Here is a 19,764-nt window from a genome sequence, read left to right as displayed (position 1 = left end):
GGTTTACAAGGCATAAGAAAAAAGGATTTGCACCCAACAAACCAAGACATCAAAGTGCTTTTGTGATTATTTGCAGGTAAAGTAAGGAATAAAAATCAAAAGAAGCATTAATCTCTATTAATTAGCTCCTATTAAGGATGCCGTGGTAAGACAGGACATCTCTAAAAACAACTAGGTAGAAACCTTCACCTTGGAGGTTTTCGCAGGGGGACATAAGTTACCACCAGAGACAGTAAACAACAGCAGCACGACCAAAGCATGATTGTGAGGGCTGCTTCTGGAGAGTTGCATGGATGCAATTCGGCAGGATGCTTATGTTCACATTTAAGTATGACTGATAGTAGGGCTGCAATGATTCATCAAGTAATTCAAATAACTCAATCATAAAAAATCTTTTACATAAATGTTTTGCTTTGATGCTTTGTTTAACGAACCTGCTCTGTAGCCCTCAGTCATCACCATATGTTTCACCCGTATGTTTGTTTTCTCAACATATGGGTGAAACATTGCTTAATTAAACTTCTATGAAAATGTAATTATAACCAAATTCAAATTTTATTTGTCACATACACAGTCATACACAATACGATATGCAGTGAAATGCTTAGACAACTGCTCGTGACCTAAAGAAAAGAAGACTATGAATAGGATAGGAAATAAATATGAAAATTAAAATGAAGGGTAAATTTAACTAGGAAGGAAAAAAATAAAAAATTAAAATTAAAGTTAAAAATAAAATAACTGTACAACAAAATACACAATACACAAATACACAATATAGAAATATATAAGAATATATGAAGAAATATAGAACAATAACAGCAGCTGTACAAGTACTAAATGGTAATGAAGAAATATAATGTCCAGGTTTGTGCAATCCACATGTGTAAGTGTCTGGTGCAGTGCAAATATGCTTAAAGTGATTTATTTAAGTGACTTGTGATAAAGTGATTCGATTTGATGACCACGCAGTGTGGTTGTGCAGTGGCCACTAGTGTAAACAAATGTCCAGAATGTTCAGTGTGTGTGTAAGAACCATATGTGTGGGTCAGTACTGTGTGGTGGTGTGATTGAGAGACCGTATCGCCTGCGGGAAGAAGCTCCTCCTCAGTCTCTGTGTTGGTCTTCAGGGAGCGGAATCGCTTTCCTGACCTCAACAGAGAGAACGGTCCGTTGTTGGGATGGCTGAGGTCCTTCACGATCTTCCTGGCCTTGGTCCAGCACCGCCTGCTGTAGACTGAGTGCAGGTCAGGGAGCTCGAAGCGGATGGTGCGCTCAGCCGATCGCACAACCCTCTGTAGAGCTCGTCTGTCCTGCATGGTGCTGTTCCCGAACCAGGTTGAGATGTTTCCCGTCAGGATGCTCTCTATGGTGCAGGAGTAAAAGTTCCTGAGCACCTTGGAGGGCAGTCGGAAGTCTCTCAAGCGTCTGAGGTGATCTGATAGGATTGCAATTTTTTGTGAGACTCTTGTACATGTCCTGCCTGTATGTGAGCTTTTTGTCCTGGACTCTGAAATCCATGTGTTGTAGATTGGCTATAATCTAATCTTTTATAAACCCACATCTCCCTCTGGATGCAGTTAATAGTTTAATATTACTAGTTTCTTTTTTTTTTCTTTTTCTTTTTCTTTTAAACATGCATTTTGAAATGAAACCTTTATGAGTGTCCTGGACTCTCTCTCCTCAGAGCATATGGTCGTCTGATAAACTAATCACTAATGATAGAATGACTTTTGATGGAAGAAGTTCCCAAATCTGGATCTTTCTAACCTTGCCCCTTGTTCTCCTTTTATTTTCCAGGCCTGATGGAAATCCGATCTGTCAGTGTGGGAGTTGTTGCCATCAAATCTGTCAGCACCGGGCTGTACTTAGCTATGTCCAAGAAAGGCACGCTCTTTGGATCGGTGCGTATACAACCTGGCAACATTTTTCTGGAGGTCAAGACTTCTGGACAGGGAAGGAAAGTTGTTGGGGTTGCAGGATATATATGAGTCCCAAATGAATGCCACCCTATGTTTGATGTTCCCGAAGAGAGGGAAAATCTGAGAAATCTTCTGATGGAAAGTTCAGAGAGATGCCAGACTGTTATAATCAATCATGGCTGTACACCTGCACCTTGTCTGACTATACAGAAGCTTGAGCTGGCTTGCTCCACCATCAAAACAGACAGCAGAAAAAAGAAACCTAAGCAGCAATGACAAATAGCCAGCTGGGTTCATGTAAGTCCTTGCGTGCCATCTGCCAATTGTTGTTTTGCAAAGCAGCTTTCAAAAGTAATCACCACTCATTGTTAAACTCAAGCACAGTTCAGAACTGAGGTGTGTGGTGTCTAGCTCGTGTACTTAAAGCTTGAAGACGAAAACATCAGGGATGAGTGATAAGACAAGTGCCTCCGACCATCTAACACACAAAATAGGACATAAATAGACCCGATGGAGGACTTTACAAAATGGCAGATGAATCACGGCATGCTCACTTTATCCCGATGCTATCACAGAGAAGGCCTCGTTACAGGAGCCTGATAACAATCTGGAAAAGGGAATGCAGCAGAGCCTCTTGTAACTGCGACATCTTTTGAGACCCTTACTGATAAGAAGCTGTAACCACCCGTGGAAAAGTGGCTTTGCTGAAGGTTGAATTTTTAAGTGCCTTTAAGAAAAAAAACTTTGTTTTATTGTTATAATGTGATTAATTTTTCACTTTTCACATTTGTAAGTGTTTTAAGCTCTCGTGTCTAAGGTTTCAATTCGACGTAAGCGAACAGAAATGAATATGTCCTTCCAATAATAATGTCCCAGTTAACCAAGATATTTCACAGAACTCACCATCATGTGTCTCTGTCAAAGATCACTTTTTAGAAAATGGTCCCAAAGAAAATGAAAATGTCAGGTGTAAACATATCTCAAATAACCAGAATATTGTTTCTGGAATGCAAAGCCTGTTCCTATCCTCTAAAATAAACTGCACAGAAATGATGGAAAAGATATTTAAGAGGTGAATGTCTTCTAAAGGGTGAGGATTGGGAAATTCTTTTCAAATTTGGGTTAACCAACCCTTTAATTCTTACTTCCACTGTCTGAGAAAAACAACCCAGATCACTACAGTGGATAAACTCACTGTATATACTGCAAACACCTGGAAATCTTTTACTACAGCAACTGTCATTAACCTTTGTACACTTGAAAACTGGCCTTGTACAGAGAAGGAACAGCAGTCAGCTGTTAGCAGTAGGTTAATTGCTCACACCCTCTTTAATGTCTCTTCTCTTTCTTCCTGCAATCACAGGTGAAGTACAACCCGAGCTGCAAGTTTAAAGAACGCATTGAGGAGAACGGCTACAATACATATGCTTCGCTTCGCTGGAAACACAGCGGCAGGCAAATGTTTGTTTCGCTGAATGGGCGCGGTAAACCGAGGCGGGGCCACAAGGCTAGACGTAGACACCCATCTACTCATTTCCTGCCTATGCTCCCCTCGTAGCAGTCCAAGTCTGAACTCTGACCAACAACTGGATGGCTCACCTCCTTCCGAGGACTAGTGTTGATGTGGCTGTGACACAATGTGTATTTTTATTATTCCATCCTCTTGTCACATAAATGTACATTTGCTGAGGTCTGTAACATTTGTAGAGGTAGTATAATATCTACTCTTAAGTTATTTTCTGCATTTTCTAATGATGTTCAGTAATACAGCACAATACAGTAGAACTACGTTACGTTCAGACATCCGTCTTGCCACCAAACCACCTGTGTTTGTAGCGCACGTTTGAGGTGAGAGGACAGAAGGGGAGATAGCGAGACAGGGGCTTCCAAATGATAAAATTTGGATTTGTGAAGAAAACACATCACTATTAAAAGAGACCCTTATAAGTCAGTGGGCAGGATCAAATTCTACTATTAAAAACATCTGCACAGTAGCTCTGTTCCAACAGCTTGGCTTCATTTTGCTGTATATTTAGCCTCACAAAAAAGCACATGTGAATTTATCATTACATTGCATCATGTGCAGGTCTACCTGAAAAGACATTTTTTTATGTATTCGCACTGCATCCAGCACTGTTTTCAATGCAGCGTGTGAAATAACATTTTTGTAAGGCTAAGTATGACTACATTTATGCAACAAACCCTGACGAGGATTAGTGGAAGAGAGCTGACGGATGGATATGCAATATTTTTTTAAATAGGGATAAATTATCATAATGAATGGGTTAATAAACGCAATGAGAAAACTCCAAAGAATCAAAAAAAAAGGGGAACCTCTACTCAGCAAAGTCCATGGTACAAATTTTATACATGTTCACTGTTGCTTGGGAAAAAACTGACACCACTAGAAAAAAGATAATGACGTGCAGTTGAATTGTACTGACTCAAACACAACGATAGTTGTACTGTTCTGTGTGTATATGTTGATATATGTCAAGAACACGACAGGAACTAAGCTAACTACTGGGATAACATGCTGGATTTCTTGACATGCCCTTTCAACGTCTGTGCATGCTTCTGTCACTCCGCTTCTCTCATTCAACCTACAGTTAGTAGATTAGAAATCAGATAACAGAGAACTTTAATTTTTAATTTTGGTCTTTAATTCTGTCGTGAAATCGCTGACATCTTCTTTGACTCATTTAACGCTTTCTAGCAGCAGTAGGCAAACACCGCGTTGCATAGCAGCAGCTCCATTAATTTTGTACGCCATAGTAAATGGTTTTTACAATCTGCTTCTTTCAAGTCTTTCTAACGTTTTCTCGACAACAAGGCTAATAGAACATTTAATATATTTAAAACTTTTATACTCTTTAACTGTTTGAAGTTGATGTTTATTGTTATTGTTGACTTTTTTGGTGGATTGTAGTCCTACTGTTTAAAATAAGGGGAAAAAAATAATATTCAGTCCATATTCAGCTCAATTTGTATTACTACTGGATGTTGGTACGTTTGTGATCCATTTATCATAAGCAGTTTTCCACAATAGAAATTAAAAGCCGTGTGTGTATATATATAAAACAACAGATTCTCAGAACAAACAGTCCCTGGATCCATTTCAGTTGAGTAAAGTAATTTGAGTGCCTTGGTTCATGGTAATCTTCAATAAAGGAAAATGTGGATACGTCAGCAGTCACGGCTCACGTGCTTACAAGCCTTATTTAAATAGTTTTTTTTAGTCATGAAGAGCCACAATGGCATTTTTATCTGCTATGGCGCTGATTGTTAAGAGTTGGTAACATCTCCATCACAGCACTTCGACATAATCCCCCTCTCATCATAATCATGAAGAAACTCACAGCGGGAGAGGCGTTGATGTGGAGGACCTCCCCGTGTCTAATGAAAGCTCTGTGGTTATGAACTATGCAGCCGAGCATCAAGATCATTTACACACAGACGAGACCTTCGGTGGCACAGGAGGCCACTCGGTCTTTTCAGTGAACAGAAAGGAGAGTCGGGCATGAATAGTGGGTGTTTGGGGTGAATAAAGGCCAACCTTTCAGCCTGTCATAATGTGAGATTACTGTGACGGGGTACATGTCTGGTCAGAATGGCGTGAAGTCACACTGTAGTTCAGCTCTGACGGTCTGGGTGCGACGCAGAATATCGGTATGGGGGGTCTGGCAGTACTGTTGCCGTGTAAATGTCTTTGTCCTCTGCTGTGCACACCAGAGGTGCACTTATATTTTTGAGAAGTAAATAATATTTGCAATTCTTGCTGATGTGGGTAAAACTTTCACTTAAAAGAACGTTACCTTAACTCTGGAGAGTACTAGATGAACTTTTTACTCCATTTCTAGTCTGTTCTCAGATTATCTAACTGTCTGCTGACATAAAATTTAGAAAGTAAATAAGAGGAGGGTCATGAATGTTAACAAGCTATTGAAGCTTTATTAATACGCTATTATACTTTATAAAGTCCATTCAAAAATAGGGTTGCACAGGACAGAGAAATCCCATTTTCTGACTGATCTCCTGATTGACTCGCTTCTTTGTCAGTGTCCTCCATCTCCTGTGCTCTACCTCTCCTCTTTCTTCCTTAAACCGTCCAAGAATCTCTTTCTCCTTGGCCTGAGGGTGCGACTGGCTGTTGGTGCCAGTTCCACGGACAGCAAATGGGAGCTGTAATTATCATTGCTCCACCACTGTCCTGTCAGTGTGCTCGCCAGCAAAACAAGAGGGGAGCCTTTGGAAGTCCTGATCAAAAGCTTTGGCCTTTGATCATGAAGCAAAAGGAAAAACCTAAACACTGTGCAAAATCAACAAGGAATGTCCCAAAGAGAAAGACCTCAGGAGAATGCAAATGACAGCCATCCAGAACGCATCCTCAGCTCCTCCTCTGCAGTGACGTGCTGATGTCACTAACACAGGTGTTTGGGCTGTGTTTGATCTAACCCGCATAAGCAGAGGACTGAGGGAGTGAGTCACGCACTGATGTTGTTGCACAAGTATCTAAAGACAGCACATGGTAAGCTGCACAGCAGGTAATGTGTTCATGTTTTTGGAAAGGCCTCAGAAGGTTCACATTTTGAATTTGATGGAAATATCTGTATACTTATATCATAGTAGGGTATGTCTTCACATCAGTAAAAGCATAAAAAATAGATGGGATTCTGCATGACCCAACACAATTAATGTTCATAGAGAAGGTAACTTTGTAGGCAACAAAATAAATTTGCAGCTGACTGACAGAAAAAAAGTAATAATAGAAGCCCATTTTGAGGGCCTCAGCCAAAATCTACAGGGGCACAAGTCATGCTGCTTCAGCGACAACAAACCACAGCCTCTAGAACCTTTGAAACCCTGTGTGGTCATTTTCTCTCACAGTGACTGAAAAGAACTGTGGTGGGTGGGAAAGAGAAAAAAAAAAGAGCCCTTCTTAATACCAATCTTATGTATGTAGACGAAAATGGGAGAAGTGGGAGGGGTTGGGGGGTGGCAGACAGACTAAGGCACAATTTTAAAGCGCTTATTGAATTGCCATTACAGCTCCTGAGACTAATTGTGGCTGTTGTGTGTCTCTCGGTGGCCTAGGGGGCTCTGGAGTGGCCCTGTATGCTCTTACTCAGTGGGGTTTTCAAACCGAGTGGCCCTGAAAGAGAACAGGACCACCGTAGATCAATGGCAAACCTTTCACTCTTTCACAGGCCCTCACTAATCCTTCTCATTTGTCTGCCATTTGTTGAGGCACATTCACAGCTCCCTGAATTTAGGATTAGGGCTTGTTTTGTTACAAAAACAGCCCAAGTTATAAAGCTGAATAGATGGACTGAAGGGTGGACGACAGATGAGTGTGCATGTGAGTTTTTGAACATGTTTGCATGTGTGTATGGTTATTATGTATACACTGTTTGTATGAACAAATTTATGAGATCACAGTGCCTAGTCATCTATATGCACATGATTTGTGGCCACGACACACATGTAAAAATATATGGACATTTCAAGGTGAATTCTAGCATAAAAGATCAATAAAGAGATGTAAAGGGGCAGAAATAGAGGCAGCCACACTCAGAGAAAGTGCATAGATAGATAGCTAGCAGAGATCAACACTCTTTGACAGCTGCAGTTGGTCCTTCCATTTTTAACCAGCTCACATCTGCACAATACGTATATGCGAAAATCCTCCTTCACCTAAAATTTCAACACTCTGGAAATACTAAATATGTCGCAGTGCTGCTGTTGCTATTATATCCAAGACAGGACGTGGAGAACTTTCTTCATATTTCTGCAAAGGCCTTTTGCTCTTTTCAAAATGTTAATTCAGTTTTGTATACATGTTTCATGTTTCTCAATGTAGTACTTTAGGTATGAGTGCATGGATTAGCAATGCACATATCTAGATATCTGTAAATACATCTATATTAGTATCTGCATCTCTCTCTCTCTTGCTGTGTACACGTGTAGTCACATTTATTTGCACAAAGAGAGAGCAAAGACAGAGTTCTCTGTCCTGAATCACCTTTTGGAAATAAACTTTTCATAAAAAGGAGGAAAAGCAAGAACAAATTGATTCATCACACACAAATACCTGCAAAGGAAATACAGTTTCATTAAAGCTGCTGCAATTCCCTTTGAACTTCAGAGTTTTTCTCCATTGTGTTCTGTTTGAACCTGAGAGTGTGCTTTGACAGACTTGGCAGTCTGCTACACGACTATCAGACTGAGGCCTTCTCATCACTGACTGGATTAGTGTTCATGTTTGAAGCCACTTAGTAGACTTTAGACAGGGCTGCTGAGTGGCATATGCGCCACATTTCCCCTTAAGCCCTGCCATGCCATCCAAAGGTATGTGGTGCTGACTGGCCAAACGCCATGTCAGGCATTCTTTGAATATCTGCAGCCCTGCCAGACACCAGGGGATGTTGTGAGGAGATGGATGGAAAGACGATTGTGTGACAGCAAAGTTGATCCCTGAAAAAGAACATATTAAAGGCTAGAAATACCAGTAACAGTAGTGATTTCTTGCTGAGAGCTACACAGAAGTGACAACAACACTTTGCCACTCATTCAATGAGGGGGTCAGGTGGCTCTGTTTTGCTCTAGGGGACATTTCTCATATGTTTTGGGTTCACTATTCCCCTTGAAAGGAAATGTCGCTGCAAATAACTACAAACCTTTTCGGTGTTATCAACATTTGCCTATGATGAAATAGCTCCATCCTGTTGGGAGTAATATCTTTCTGGATAATAGTTCCACCATGCATGGGGCAAATGGGGGTCACAGATTTTTTAGGTGAGTATAAAAATAACATAAATTATGCACAGGCAGCAGTCTGAGCAAGACAAGTTGTTCCCAAGCCAGCTGAGAGATACTGATCTCTGCAGCAAGTCCTGGTTCTTCCCTGGGGCCTGCTCCCAGTAGCACATGCCCGAAACACCTTGCCTAGGAGGCAACCAGCAGGAACCTCGTCAGTCACCTCAACTGGCTTCTTTCGATGGGAAGGAATAGCAGCTCTGCTCAGAACCTCTCAAATAACCAAGCACCTCATCCTGTCTCTGAGGGAGAGCCCAGAGACAGGATGATCAAAAAAATTTACCACCACTTGTATACACATACTTATTCTTTTGGTCACTATCTAGAACTCACGACCATAGGTGAGGATGGGAACAAGAAATGACAGGTAAATCGAAAACTTGGCTTTCATGCTTAGCTCTCTTCACCACAACCGATCAGTACAGCTTTTGTATCACTGCAGAGGCTGCCAAGCACAAATAAAAAATTAAAATGAAAAAATATGTTTATTAATTTGCGATCTTTTCTTACTGACAAGTATCTTTTAAATCACAGATTCTAGCTACGTGTTTCCAGTGCAACAGGTTTTTATGGCAGCTTTAACTAATTATCTGCTTGTTGCTATTAATATTATTTACTTCTCAAAGGTTTATGAGGGTAAAAAGAATGTATACCTGCTTTAAATTTTGACTGCTAATCAATTAACTGATCATCTGTAGCCTGACCACTTCTATAAAAGCAGGAATTTTGAGCTTTGGCAGATTGCTGAACTGTTGCAAAATTAAAGAAGCTACTGTTGCTGCCATTCAGTCAATTTCCAGGCTATTTAAAGGCCACGGTTCCACAGTGATAATGATTATTCACAAATGCAAAACATTCAAGATGGATGCCAGTCTTCCCAGGAGTGGATGTCCTAGCAAATTCATTCCAAGTTCAGACTGTGCAATGCTCACAGAAACTGCAAAAAAACAAACAAACAAATAAACAAGAGTACAAGACAAACCTCTTAGACTCACGAGCCTCAGTTAGCATGTCAATACGATAATGTCCAAGTTCTGTCTGAACAAACCGCGAGATTTTTTGGAACAGTGTGGAAATCTGGCCATAATGCACACTGCACAGATAATCAGCACAACACCAATACCAGCTGTCATCCACGGTGCTGGAGGGCCGATGAGTTTGGTTTGTTTTGCAGCCACAGGACTTTGACACCTTGCAGTTATTGTGCTCCTCTTGATACCAAAGTATTCTAAATCAAATGTGAAGCCATCTGCGTGACAGGTTTGGCCAAAACAATGATGCAGACCACAGCAGCAAAACTCTACAACATAATGGCTAAAAAAGAAAAGAATCAAGATGCTGCAGTGGTCCATATATTCGACCTCAATCTCACCTGTCCAGACCTCAAGATATGGTAGCTGTGCATCTGAGATTTGCAACGAAATCCTGCAAACCACAATGAAATGAAGCAACATAGTGAAAAAGAGCGGCCCAAAATGCCTCCACTATGGTGTGAACGACTTATAAAGTCATATAGAAAATAATTAATTCAAGTTATTGTCGCTAAAGGTTGTTCCAAGACATTGAATAATGGAGTCTACTTAGTTTTTCTGCTTTTTGACATAGTTTTTGTTAAATAAATAATGCCTAAATAATTATGTATTATGATGTTGTTTATATGAAGTTGTATTTAAATAATTTTAAGGCCTTATAAGAACTAGATATGTACCTTAAGCCTTAAATGGCTCTCATAGCTTTACCAAGCTTTTAACTGTAAGCAGCAGTGATACTGTATATTTGCAGTAGACTTGCTAAAAGACTAAAAAAAAAGCAGTGCACTCAGCAATCATGCTATTGGGTAAACCTGTTTAGTCTAATGCAATCCAACATGTCAGCACCCTTTGTTTATATGCTCATAGTCTGTACTTTGTAATAATTTTGTCCTGGACTGCATTACACTGAAAGTCTAGCTAATGTTCTGGATATTTACAAACATAAAAAGAATTTCAGAAATACATTTCACATTAACACAGTCCAGTAGAACTTCACTCTTTGTATACACGTGTTAGCATCTGTCTTTCCTTTGCATTCCTCAACAGCTGATCTTGGAAGTACAGTGTCCAGTTGTTTGGATGAATGGTTCTCATATTTTGGCTATTGTTGTGGACTGAATGACTGTACACAAACTTCTCCTGTATAGACATTTAGTAACACTGGGTGGATTTTTATTTGCTTAAAGAACATAAGTTGTACCATTATTAGAGAAAGATCACAAATGAAAAGGTGATAATAAACAAGAAAAAAAGGCTAAAGGGGAACCTTCTACATAGTTTGGTCAGCTTAGGCAGGCCACATGTTGGGTTGAGTCCCAGTCAACATCGTGAGGTTGTCTTTGGCTGTTAGTAAAGGGAAAAGACCAAAGTCAGTCACTTCATGCAAAGTTTGCGCTGTGCCAAACCTATCCACCCTACTGCTCAATTCGTGCCGTGTGTGAAGAAATTCTTCATGCCAGTGAAGCTAGACAGCCTCTGTGTTTTGTCACAGTACGCATGGTGATATTTCTTCAGCACTGTGTTTTTTTTTTTCCAACTTCAAAGATTAACAGGCGTCCTTTAATGACATTTATGCACAATATCAAAATGTCGTTGCTTTCTGCAGCTGAGGTTAGTGTTGGATTAAAAACCCACATGTTGTGTCACGCTGCAATCGTGATGTGTAAAGGTCTTTAATCATTATAGTTGCGGAGAGAATTTGACACTGGCTGGAAAAACCTAAGGATGCTGCATCCAACATCTGCAGAGAAACGATCTTCCAGTCAAATCTTACTAAGGATTAATGCAAAAAAATGAATTTTTTCTGTATCCTGTAGTATGAATGTTTATTAGACTATAATACAAATAGAGTCAGAAGTGACATTAAGAGGTTTTTGGACACGGAATTAGCAGAGACAGGCCGCTGGGACACCTATCAATCAAAGCTACCATGGCCCTTACTTCCAAAATGTAAAAAAAAGACTCTCCATACTACTTTTTTATAAAGAGATAAATTGGCTTAGAGGCCATTTTTTTGCATCGAAATGAGAGTAAATGGGGACTCTGACTTTTTGGACAACTGGGAGTTTCAACCGGCATGTCTGAAAATACCAAAGACAACGACAAATCAGTCCCGCTCTGTTAAGCTTTGAACATTGCATAAAAGAAACCAGTGCATCACATAATGATTTTTTTTTTTGCATATGACTATGTGTCCCTTTCTACATTCTTGTGCCTATTCATAGTACAGTTGGTTTAATAGCTAGTGAGGACAGACGCCTTCCACTATCGAAGTGCCAGTAAGAGACATACACACACATCCGAAAATGAACCATTCAGGATTATAATATTAATAATATGAATGGAGACAGTAAGTAAATCTAGATATCCTCAGCTATTTAATGTTTCAGTGTCAGAGCTGTCTCATATTTTCTGGCAAACGTTGAATAATGACATTTAAAATCAAAATAAATGAAATGAAGAAATGATTAACATTTGTTCATAACTGCAATGGAATAACTTGATTACTGCTTTTTTCCATAAAAGACAGACGAACACAGCTTGTGTTAAGAAGAGCGTCTCCATTTGTGACTTTACATCCATCACTTTTATAGTGATGGATGCATGGCTCCCTCTGATGGTCAGAGAGCAGAGCAGCTCAAAAGCTTAGTGACCTATGAACTTTTCTATGCTCAAAATTATGATGTATTTAGCAACAGTTGAGCTGTACACATGTAGAATATGACATTTGATGGTTTGCAGATATTGGAAGAACAAGTTTAATAAGTATATGTAATAAGACTGATTTGTGATTTATATTGATTGATAAGGTGCAGTGTAAGTATTTCAGTGTGTGTATATAATATATCTCTGTATGTGTATTTGCTTGACAGCCCTACAAATGAATGAAATTGCAGTAAACTATATGACTTTTACTTACTGTACTTACTTTTATTTGAATTTTGCACCACGTTTTGAAAAGACAGGCTAGTTTAACTAGTTTAATATCTGTGCAAAGGTGTGGCTGGAAACTGTGACTTTAGTGACTCATTTAGTTTTCACAGTTTTTCAAAGTGTGATGTTTCTCACAGCTACAGAAAACAAGAAAAAAGGAGAGCAGTTGCACTTTTAAACCTCATTAAACATCAGTTCACTTGGTAGTGAGAGGTCCAGAGTTCCCTTTAAAGTGCAAAATAAAGCCATAAAAAGAGTCATAAATAAATGAATGTGTAAAGAAAAGAAATAGAAAGGAAGGAAGTCCTGTTGATGAAAACCCCGAGGATTGAGCCAGCAACCTTCTGATGGTTGTTCTATCTGTCCACTTTTACAGTTCCCTATAAGCCTCTCTAAAAGCTTTATAGAGAACTCTGCTGCCCTCTGCAACATATCATGACGTATTGAGCAACAACACTAGGGAAAGAGGAAGCATAATTTAATAAAACATCTGACATAAAATGTAAAAATGTGTGACATATTTATTAATATACATTTTTAGCAACTGAAAGCACTCTATCAAGTGCAGTGTGTATGTGTTTGCATTAAGTCTGCATCACTCACAATAGTAATCAACATAATTAGAATCACTTATTTGAATCAAACCCAACAGTAACATTTTAAACAGCTAGACCTCTTCAACTCCCGTAATTGCAAAGCTGCTGCTGGAAAAGAAAAAAAAGTCAACAGCTCTTGTACGTTTTACAGTTTTAAAGGTGTGATGTTTCTCGTTGCTAGAGAAAATGACAAAGAGAAAATGGGAATACTTTTCGGTTAATTTAATGTAAGTCCATTTAATAATGAGGGTACAGGACTTTAAAGATCAAAATAAAAACCACAAAAATAATCTTAATTAAAAAAGACTGCCGTGATAAATGTCTGACAAAAGTTTTAGAAGAGAAATACACCGAATGTGTTGTTAATGAAAACCACAGACAGACTGCAAGGTGATGCATAAAGTAGTCGTCTGCCCCCCTAAATGACTGCACCTCACAGGCACAATGCACACTCTGCAACTGTTTTTGCTCTTCCTACCAATTAGTTGTCTCAAACAAAATGGTAAAAATTTAGTATCTTATCTGTTTTTTTAAAACGTGTGAGATAATTGTTCTTCATTTTTTTTGTTTCAGCAGCAAAGGGGAGTGAAATCATAAAAGGTAAAAAAGCCAAGAAGAGTTCAATGCTGTATATGGCATCAGTGCAAGACACAATAAGGCACGTATGTGGAGGATTCCTTGTCAGTGAAGACTTCGTATTGACTGCTGCACGCTGTGATGATTGGTAAGTTACTAAGATCCTACAAGGAATCTGTTCATCACCTGAATATGAATATTTCTGCAGACTTCTTAATTATTATCAATGCAGGAAACCTAGAAATGTTGTTCTGGGCACACACAATCTCAAGAAAGCTGAGAAGACCATGATATATCAAATAAAAAAGAAGTGCAAGCATCCTTCTTACAAGAATGTTAATTCTGGAAATGATATCATGCTTCTCAAAGTAAGTAAATAACTCTTTAACTTCAGTGTTCATCAACTCATTTATTACAATATTATATGTTGATATGATATGTATGATATATTTGAAGATCTCAATTCATCAGCACTGACTAATCAGAAAATTTCATTTTTGATTTTATGTATTCCTTTTTTTTTTTTTTTTTTTTTTTTGTCTATAGCTGTCTGAGAAAGTTTACCTGGACAAAAAAAGACCAATTAAGCCAATTCAACTTCCAACTCAACAAATAAACCTAAAAGAAAACAAAACCTGCACAGTAGCTGGATGGGGAGCCACAAAAAGTGGTGGTGAAACTGTTGATAGCATGCAAGTGGTGGATGTTCCCATCATTAACCTGGAGAAGTGTAAGAGGATTTGGCAAAATAGTATTCCTGATAATGTTATCTGCGCAGGAGGATACTACAAAAATAAAGGAATCTGTCAGGTATTTTTATATTAACTATAGTGTAAACATCATAATTGTTAAACTAAATCAAATAAAGATATTTTTTTCTCACAGGGTGATTGTGGGGGTCCTCTGGTATGTGACAAGAAGATGGCAGTTGGAATTGTTTCCTTTAACAATGGCGTAAAATGTGACTATCCTGATGTCCCCAACGTCTATACAGATATTTCAAAATTCCTGCCCTGGATTAAAGACATTCTCAGAAAAAAGACTTGCTAAATGTTTGAATTATATTGTGGATGTTGACACAATTAATAATAAAACCTCCATCATTTGCAATATCCATAACTACAGAATGAGACAACTGATTACTGCTATTTTTTAAATATCCAAATAAAACAATTATTTTTGTGATCTTTAGAGATAGTGGGGAGCATTTTTAAATCACTCCAGACAGAGCTTTAAACATAATATGAAACTCATCAGTGAATTACAGCAGACGTAAAAGAGAATAAATATATAATTAAAAGTGCATTGTGTGCAATACTATGTGTCTATTTTTGCTGTGCTTTACCTGTTCATGTCCTTAGGACAGAGGCTTTCCACCAAAAATCAGAGTATGTGATGGTCCTGTGATGGTCAAAGAGCAGAGGAACTCCAATAGTATACAGACAACTCTGCTGCAGAGGGTTGGGCAATCACAGCCTTGTCAGATGGTGATAGATCATCTTTGAGCATCTTACAATGCTGTGACTGCCCAACACTCCATCAATGGTACTAATGGCCATTGATCAATGGACATGACAATCTGCATGTTAATGACTTTTTAGGATTTCTTAACCTGGAAGATATATATATATATTTTATTTTTTATTTTTTTATTTTAGAAAACATAGTTTAGAATTCAACTTTATTGTCATTGCACATTGTTTCTTCATGCTGGTCAAATTCAACAGTAAGATACTGTCACTACACTAACATCTTCGCTTGTAAAAATGATGATGATTTTTGATGCTAAGACATGTTTCACACCTTCAACACACACATATACAAATGCACACACATACATACATACACACACACACACACACACACACACACATGTCTATTTAGAGGAGATAAATGTGCAACAAAATTTTGAGAGGAGAGAAAGATAGGAAGTGTTAAATGAAAACCGCTTACAGATTGCAAAGTGATGCATAAAACAGGCAAACTGCTCCCCTTAAAACGATTACATTACATTACAAAACGATCACTGAGGAAGTTTCTGCTCTTCTCTTCTTCTCTTCAGGCTATGACATGCCTTATAAAAAAAATTGTAGGATTTCAAAATATGTTGTGAAAATATTCTCTCTCAAATTTTCTACATTTCTTCTTGGGCACTAGGAAGTGAAATAAATAAATAATAAATAAATAAATCTCTAATATGTGTACTTACTGCACTATGTGTCCATTTTTGAAGTTCATCTCAAACTTCTAAAAGCAACTACACATTCAAATGTAATATACTAGCAGGAAATAACAGGAAAGAGGCTTGATAGAGAGAGCATACTGTAGTGATGTTAAAAGTCTTATTTAATCAACTGTCACTGTTGCACTTTTCTGTTGCACTGTTGTGTCTGCACCCTCTTGTGTCTTCTGTTCTGTCTGGTGTTGCACTGTCTTTGTTTGTTTGTTTTTTTGCAATTTGTGCACATTTTCACTATATGTAGTGCTGTGTTGATTCTCTGTTATGTAATATATTATATGTAGCACCATGGTCTTGGAGGAACATTGTCTCACTTCACCGTGTCCTGTACCACTGCACATGGTTGAAATCACAATAAAGCCACTAGATTTGACTTGAAAACTGTTGTCCTCTGCTAGATATGAGGAGAGGAATCATGTAGTAAGACTTAATTTGTAGTGTTTTTATAAATACATGGATTTAGTATTTAAAAACACTGTGTACAGTGAGAGTATTTCTATACATACATATATCCATTTACATTAAGTTGGAGTCATGCTCAGTTAGTTATAGTAATCTACATACTTTTTTGACAGCACACTTATTTGATGTTTTCATAGATTTTAACAGTGGCATACTGTAGAAACACTACTTTAACATCTGACATGTGACCGTGAAGGTGTAGCTGGAAAATGTGGTTTCATTGACTCACAGTTTTTCACAGCTTTTGGTACTCTTTGGTGTTTCACTCCTTTGCTTGGTTTTACACCATATATATATATATATATATATATATATATATATATATATATATATATATATATATATATATATATAAATTTTAAATTAACTAAATTTAAACTCATTTGGTTCAATTACTTACTTAGTTAATTAGTTAGTTCAAGTTCATTTAAGAGAAAAAATAATACCAAAGAAATCACATGTTTAGTGGAGATAGATGAAACATAGATGTGGGAGGAGTGACTGATAGGAAGTGTTGATGAAAAGCCACAGAAACATTGCAAGATGATGCATAAAGCAGACAAACTGCCCCCCTAAACAACGACATTCTACTTGACTTCCACGCATCATGCACGCTCTACAGAAGTGTCTTCTAGTCACAGCTCTGACATGCCTCATACAAAATGGTAAGATTGTAAAATATTTTTCTTAAAGTTATGCAAAAAAAAAAGTGTTCCTCTCAGTTTTTCTTCATTTATTTTCAGCACTGGGAAGTGAAATCATAAATGGCAAAAAGGTTGATGAAAAGTTCATGCAGTATATGGCATCAGTACAAAACAACAAAATACACACATGTGGAGGATTCCTTGTCAGTGAAGACTTTGTAATGACTGCTGCACACTGTGCTGTTAAGTGAGTAACCACCAATACTCTTCAAGCAATGTCACATTCATCTAAATATAAATAATTATTTTGGTTTCTCATTCATTATTACATGTAGGAAGCTTAAATCCTTAAGTGTTGTTCTGGGCACCCATGATCTCAAGAAGGAAAATAAGAAAATGAGATATGGAGTAAAAATGATGTGCAGACACCCTGCCTTCAAGGAAGTTGCAAATGGGAATGACATCATGCTCCTCAAAGTAAGTATTCATCTATTCAGCCTCAGCTTCACAAAGGATATCAGACGTTCTTATGAATCAATCAATAATAAAAATAGACAGGGAGGAAAGTATAAAATAAAAATAAAAGAATAAATAAAAGAAACATAATTAAAAGAACAACAAAAAACTAAGTCATTCAGAGAAACATTTTCTGGCACTTTCTGCCAGCATTTATAATCAAACATATTTAAAAATTACATGATTTTGTTTAAGCTTCAACCAATCAAAGCACATTTGATTGTAGTATAGGTAAAACCAACAGCAACAATAATAATACATGAAATCACTTCTTGTTCCACAACAAAACAAACAAGCACCTTTTCTTATTTTTGATGTAATAATAATAAACACGTGACACATTATTAGATATATTAATACATCTAAATACGCTTGTGATAATGATAGTATTTTAGAGTAATTTGCCTTATGCAAATCGCTACCCACATTTGTGCATGCACTTTCATGGTTTCAGAGACAAATACTGGAGAACCTTAAATACACACAAATTTAAACATGTTCATAACTGATCAATATCAATAATAATCATTATTGTTTTCTGTTTTTGATTTTATCTTTCCAGTTGTCTAAGAAAGTTTCCCTGGGTAACAAAAAAGCAATTAAGCTAATTCCACTTCCAATTCGAAAACTAAACCTGAAGGAAAAGAAGATCTGCAGTGTAGCTGGATGGGGGGCCATAAAGACTTCTGGTAACAGTGTTAATGAGCTGCAAGTGTTGGATGTTCCCATCATTAACAAGGACGAGTGTCAGAAGGTGTGGGGACAAATTCCCAAAAATGTTATTTGCGCCGGTGGATACAAAGCAAAGAGTGGAATCTGTCAGGTCTTTTTCTTCCCATGAATTCTTTAAATCAAAATAGTTTAAACATCAAAATTATCAAAAAACAACAAATTAATAATTGATATTTCTTTCTCACAGGGTGATTCTGGTGGGCCTCTCGTATGTAACGAGTCGGCTGTTGGCATTGTTTCCTTTAACAACGACAATGGCTGTAAATGTGACTATCCAGATGTCCCAAACGTCTATACAGACATATCACAATTTCTTCCTTGGATCACAGATATTCTCAAGAAAAAAAAATGCAAAGGGTAAAAAATATTTTCATTTGAAGTGTACTTCAACACTTAAAGACAAGTAATGTCTGAGCTGTGTAAACTGCTTAAATTCTGCAATATCTAAAATTAAAGGGCCTTTAAAAAACTGCTGATGACTATTTTCAATGTCAAGCTTACAAATAGAACATCAGTAACATAGTAGCTTCGAGGTGCGCAAGTTAGTATCATGTAAAAAAAAAAAAAAAAAAAAAGTGAAAGGTTTTCCTGTCTTTCGTTAGTTGTATTACACAAACTAATTTGTCAGAAAAAGAATAAAGATCCATTGAGAATTCAAAAAGACTCATAAACAGTAATATCCAGGGCAATTTAACCCTTTAGAGCCGGTCGGAGCGGGCACGCTGTGTTTTGCATAACTATTTTTAAATCCCGGTAGCTCTGCAACCATGTAAGCTAGCGCAATAATTTTTTTTGCATATGAAACCGGAGGAGTTGTACTTACATCTTATGCCATCAGCTTGTCCTAGGTCACAGTTTCCTTCCACATATAGCTTTGCAAAAACTGCATAAAAAGCGCTTGCAGCAACAAAAACATAATATTCCAGAAACACGTTTTGCCGATCTGATCAGCTGTTCATAACACTTCCTACGTTGGAATAGACGTCAGCGCGAACTTTTGCACGTCCGCCATGACCTGCCCGAAACCGGAAGTGATGTCATTTTCGCAGAAATGTAGTTTTTTTTACCATCAGGGCCACAGGGCCTATACTGGTGTTTTTAAGTTATCTTTGACTTTATGACTTTCTGTGTCGTTTCTGGGATGCTTAGGACTCATATTGCACTGCTGGAAATAGTTTATTTTGATGCATATGCTGCTTTTTTGCAAATTTGCAGTATAATATTTATTTTCGTTTTTCCTGCAGTGTATAAAAATTGGTGTATTTCAAAAATAAAACTATGAAGACACTCAAAATA

At 37.7% G+C, this 19,764-nt stretch overlaps 3 protein-coding genes and 1 long non-coding RNA gene across 4 annotated transcripts in view; all 4 read left to right on the top strand.

Moving 5' to 3' along the window:
• The window catches only part of fgf22 (fibroblast growth factor 22), a 30,905-nt gene extending 24,446 nt beyond the window's left edge, over positions 1–6,459 (top strand). The window contains exons 2-3 of the mRNA XM_040052781.1: positions 1,801–1,904; positions 3,286–6,459. Of these exons, the coding sequence (XP_039908715.1) occupies positions 1,801–1,904; positions 3,286–3,480 (299 nt within the window). The 3' untranslated portion in view covers positions 3,481–6,459. The remainder of the gene's footprint in view (positions 1–1,800; positions 1,905–3,285) is intronic.
• LOC120747130 lies at positions 801–1,114 on the top strand. Its single transcript, XR_005699048.1, has 3 exons — positions 801–827; positions 921–932; positions 986–1,114. It is a non-coding gene; the product is annotated as an uncharacterized LOC120747130 (long non-coding RNA).
• Positions 6,460–13,705: 7,246 nt separating the features above from the next.
• LOC120747209 (mast cell protease 1A-like) lies at positions 13,706–15,606 on the top strand. Its single transcript, XM_040052912.1, has 5 exons — positions 13,706–13,801; positions 13,873–14,023; positions 14,108–14,243; positions 14,422–14,685; positions 14,761–15,606. The coding sequence occupies exons 1-5, from the start codon at positions 13,744–13,746 to the stop codon at positions 14,923–14,925; spliced, it is 774 nt and encodes a 257-aa protein (XP_039908846.1). The 5' UTR covers positions 13,706–13,743; the 3' UTR covers positions 14,926–15,606.
• A 1,148-nt stretch (positions 15,607–16,754) lies between these two features.
• On the top strand, positions 16,755–18,847 carry LOC120747208 (granzyme-like protein 1). Its single transcript, XM_040052911.1, has 6 exons — positions 16,755–16,806; positions 17,085–17,241; positions 17,320–17,467; positions 17,556–17,697; positions 18,299–18,559; positions 18,656–18,847. Exons 2-6 carry the CDS (start codon positions 17,184–17,186, stop codon positions 18,827–18,829), a joined length of 783 nt encoding a protein of 260 aa, XP_039908845.1. The 5' UTR covers positions 16,755–16,806; positions 17,085–17,183; the 3' UTR covers positions 18,830–18,847.
• The last annotated feature ends 917 nt before the right edge of the window (positions 18,848–19,764 follow it).

Source organism: Simochromis diagramma, unplaced genomic scaffold, assembly GCF_900408965.1.
Source record: "Simochromis diagramma unplaced genomic scaffold, fSimDia1.1 OVJJ01000419.1, whole genome shotgun sequence".
NCBI classification, from domain to species: domain Eukaryota; kingdom Metazoa; phylum Chordata; class Actinopteri; order Cichliformes; family Cichlidae; genus Simochromis; species Simochromis diagramma.
The sequence above is the reverse complement of the archived record's forward strand: the minus strand, read 5'-3'. Positions and strand labels throughout refer to the sequence as shown.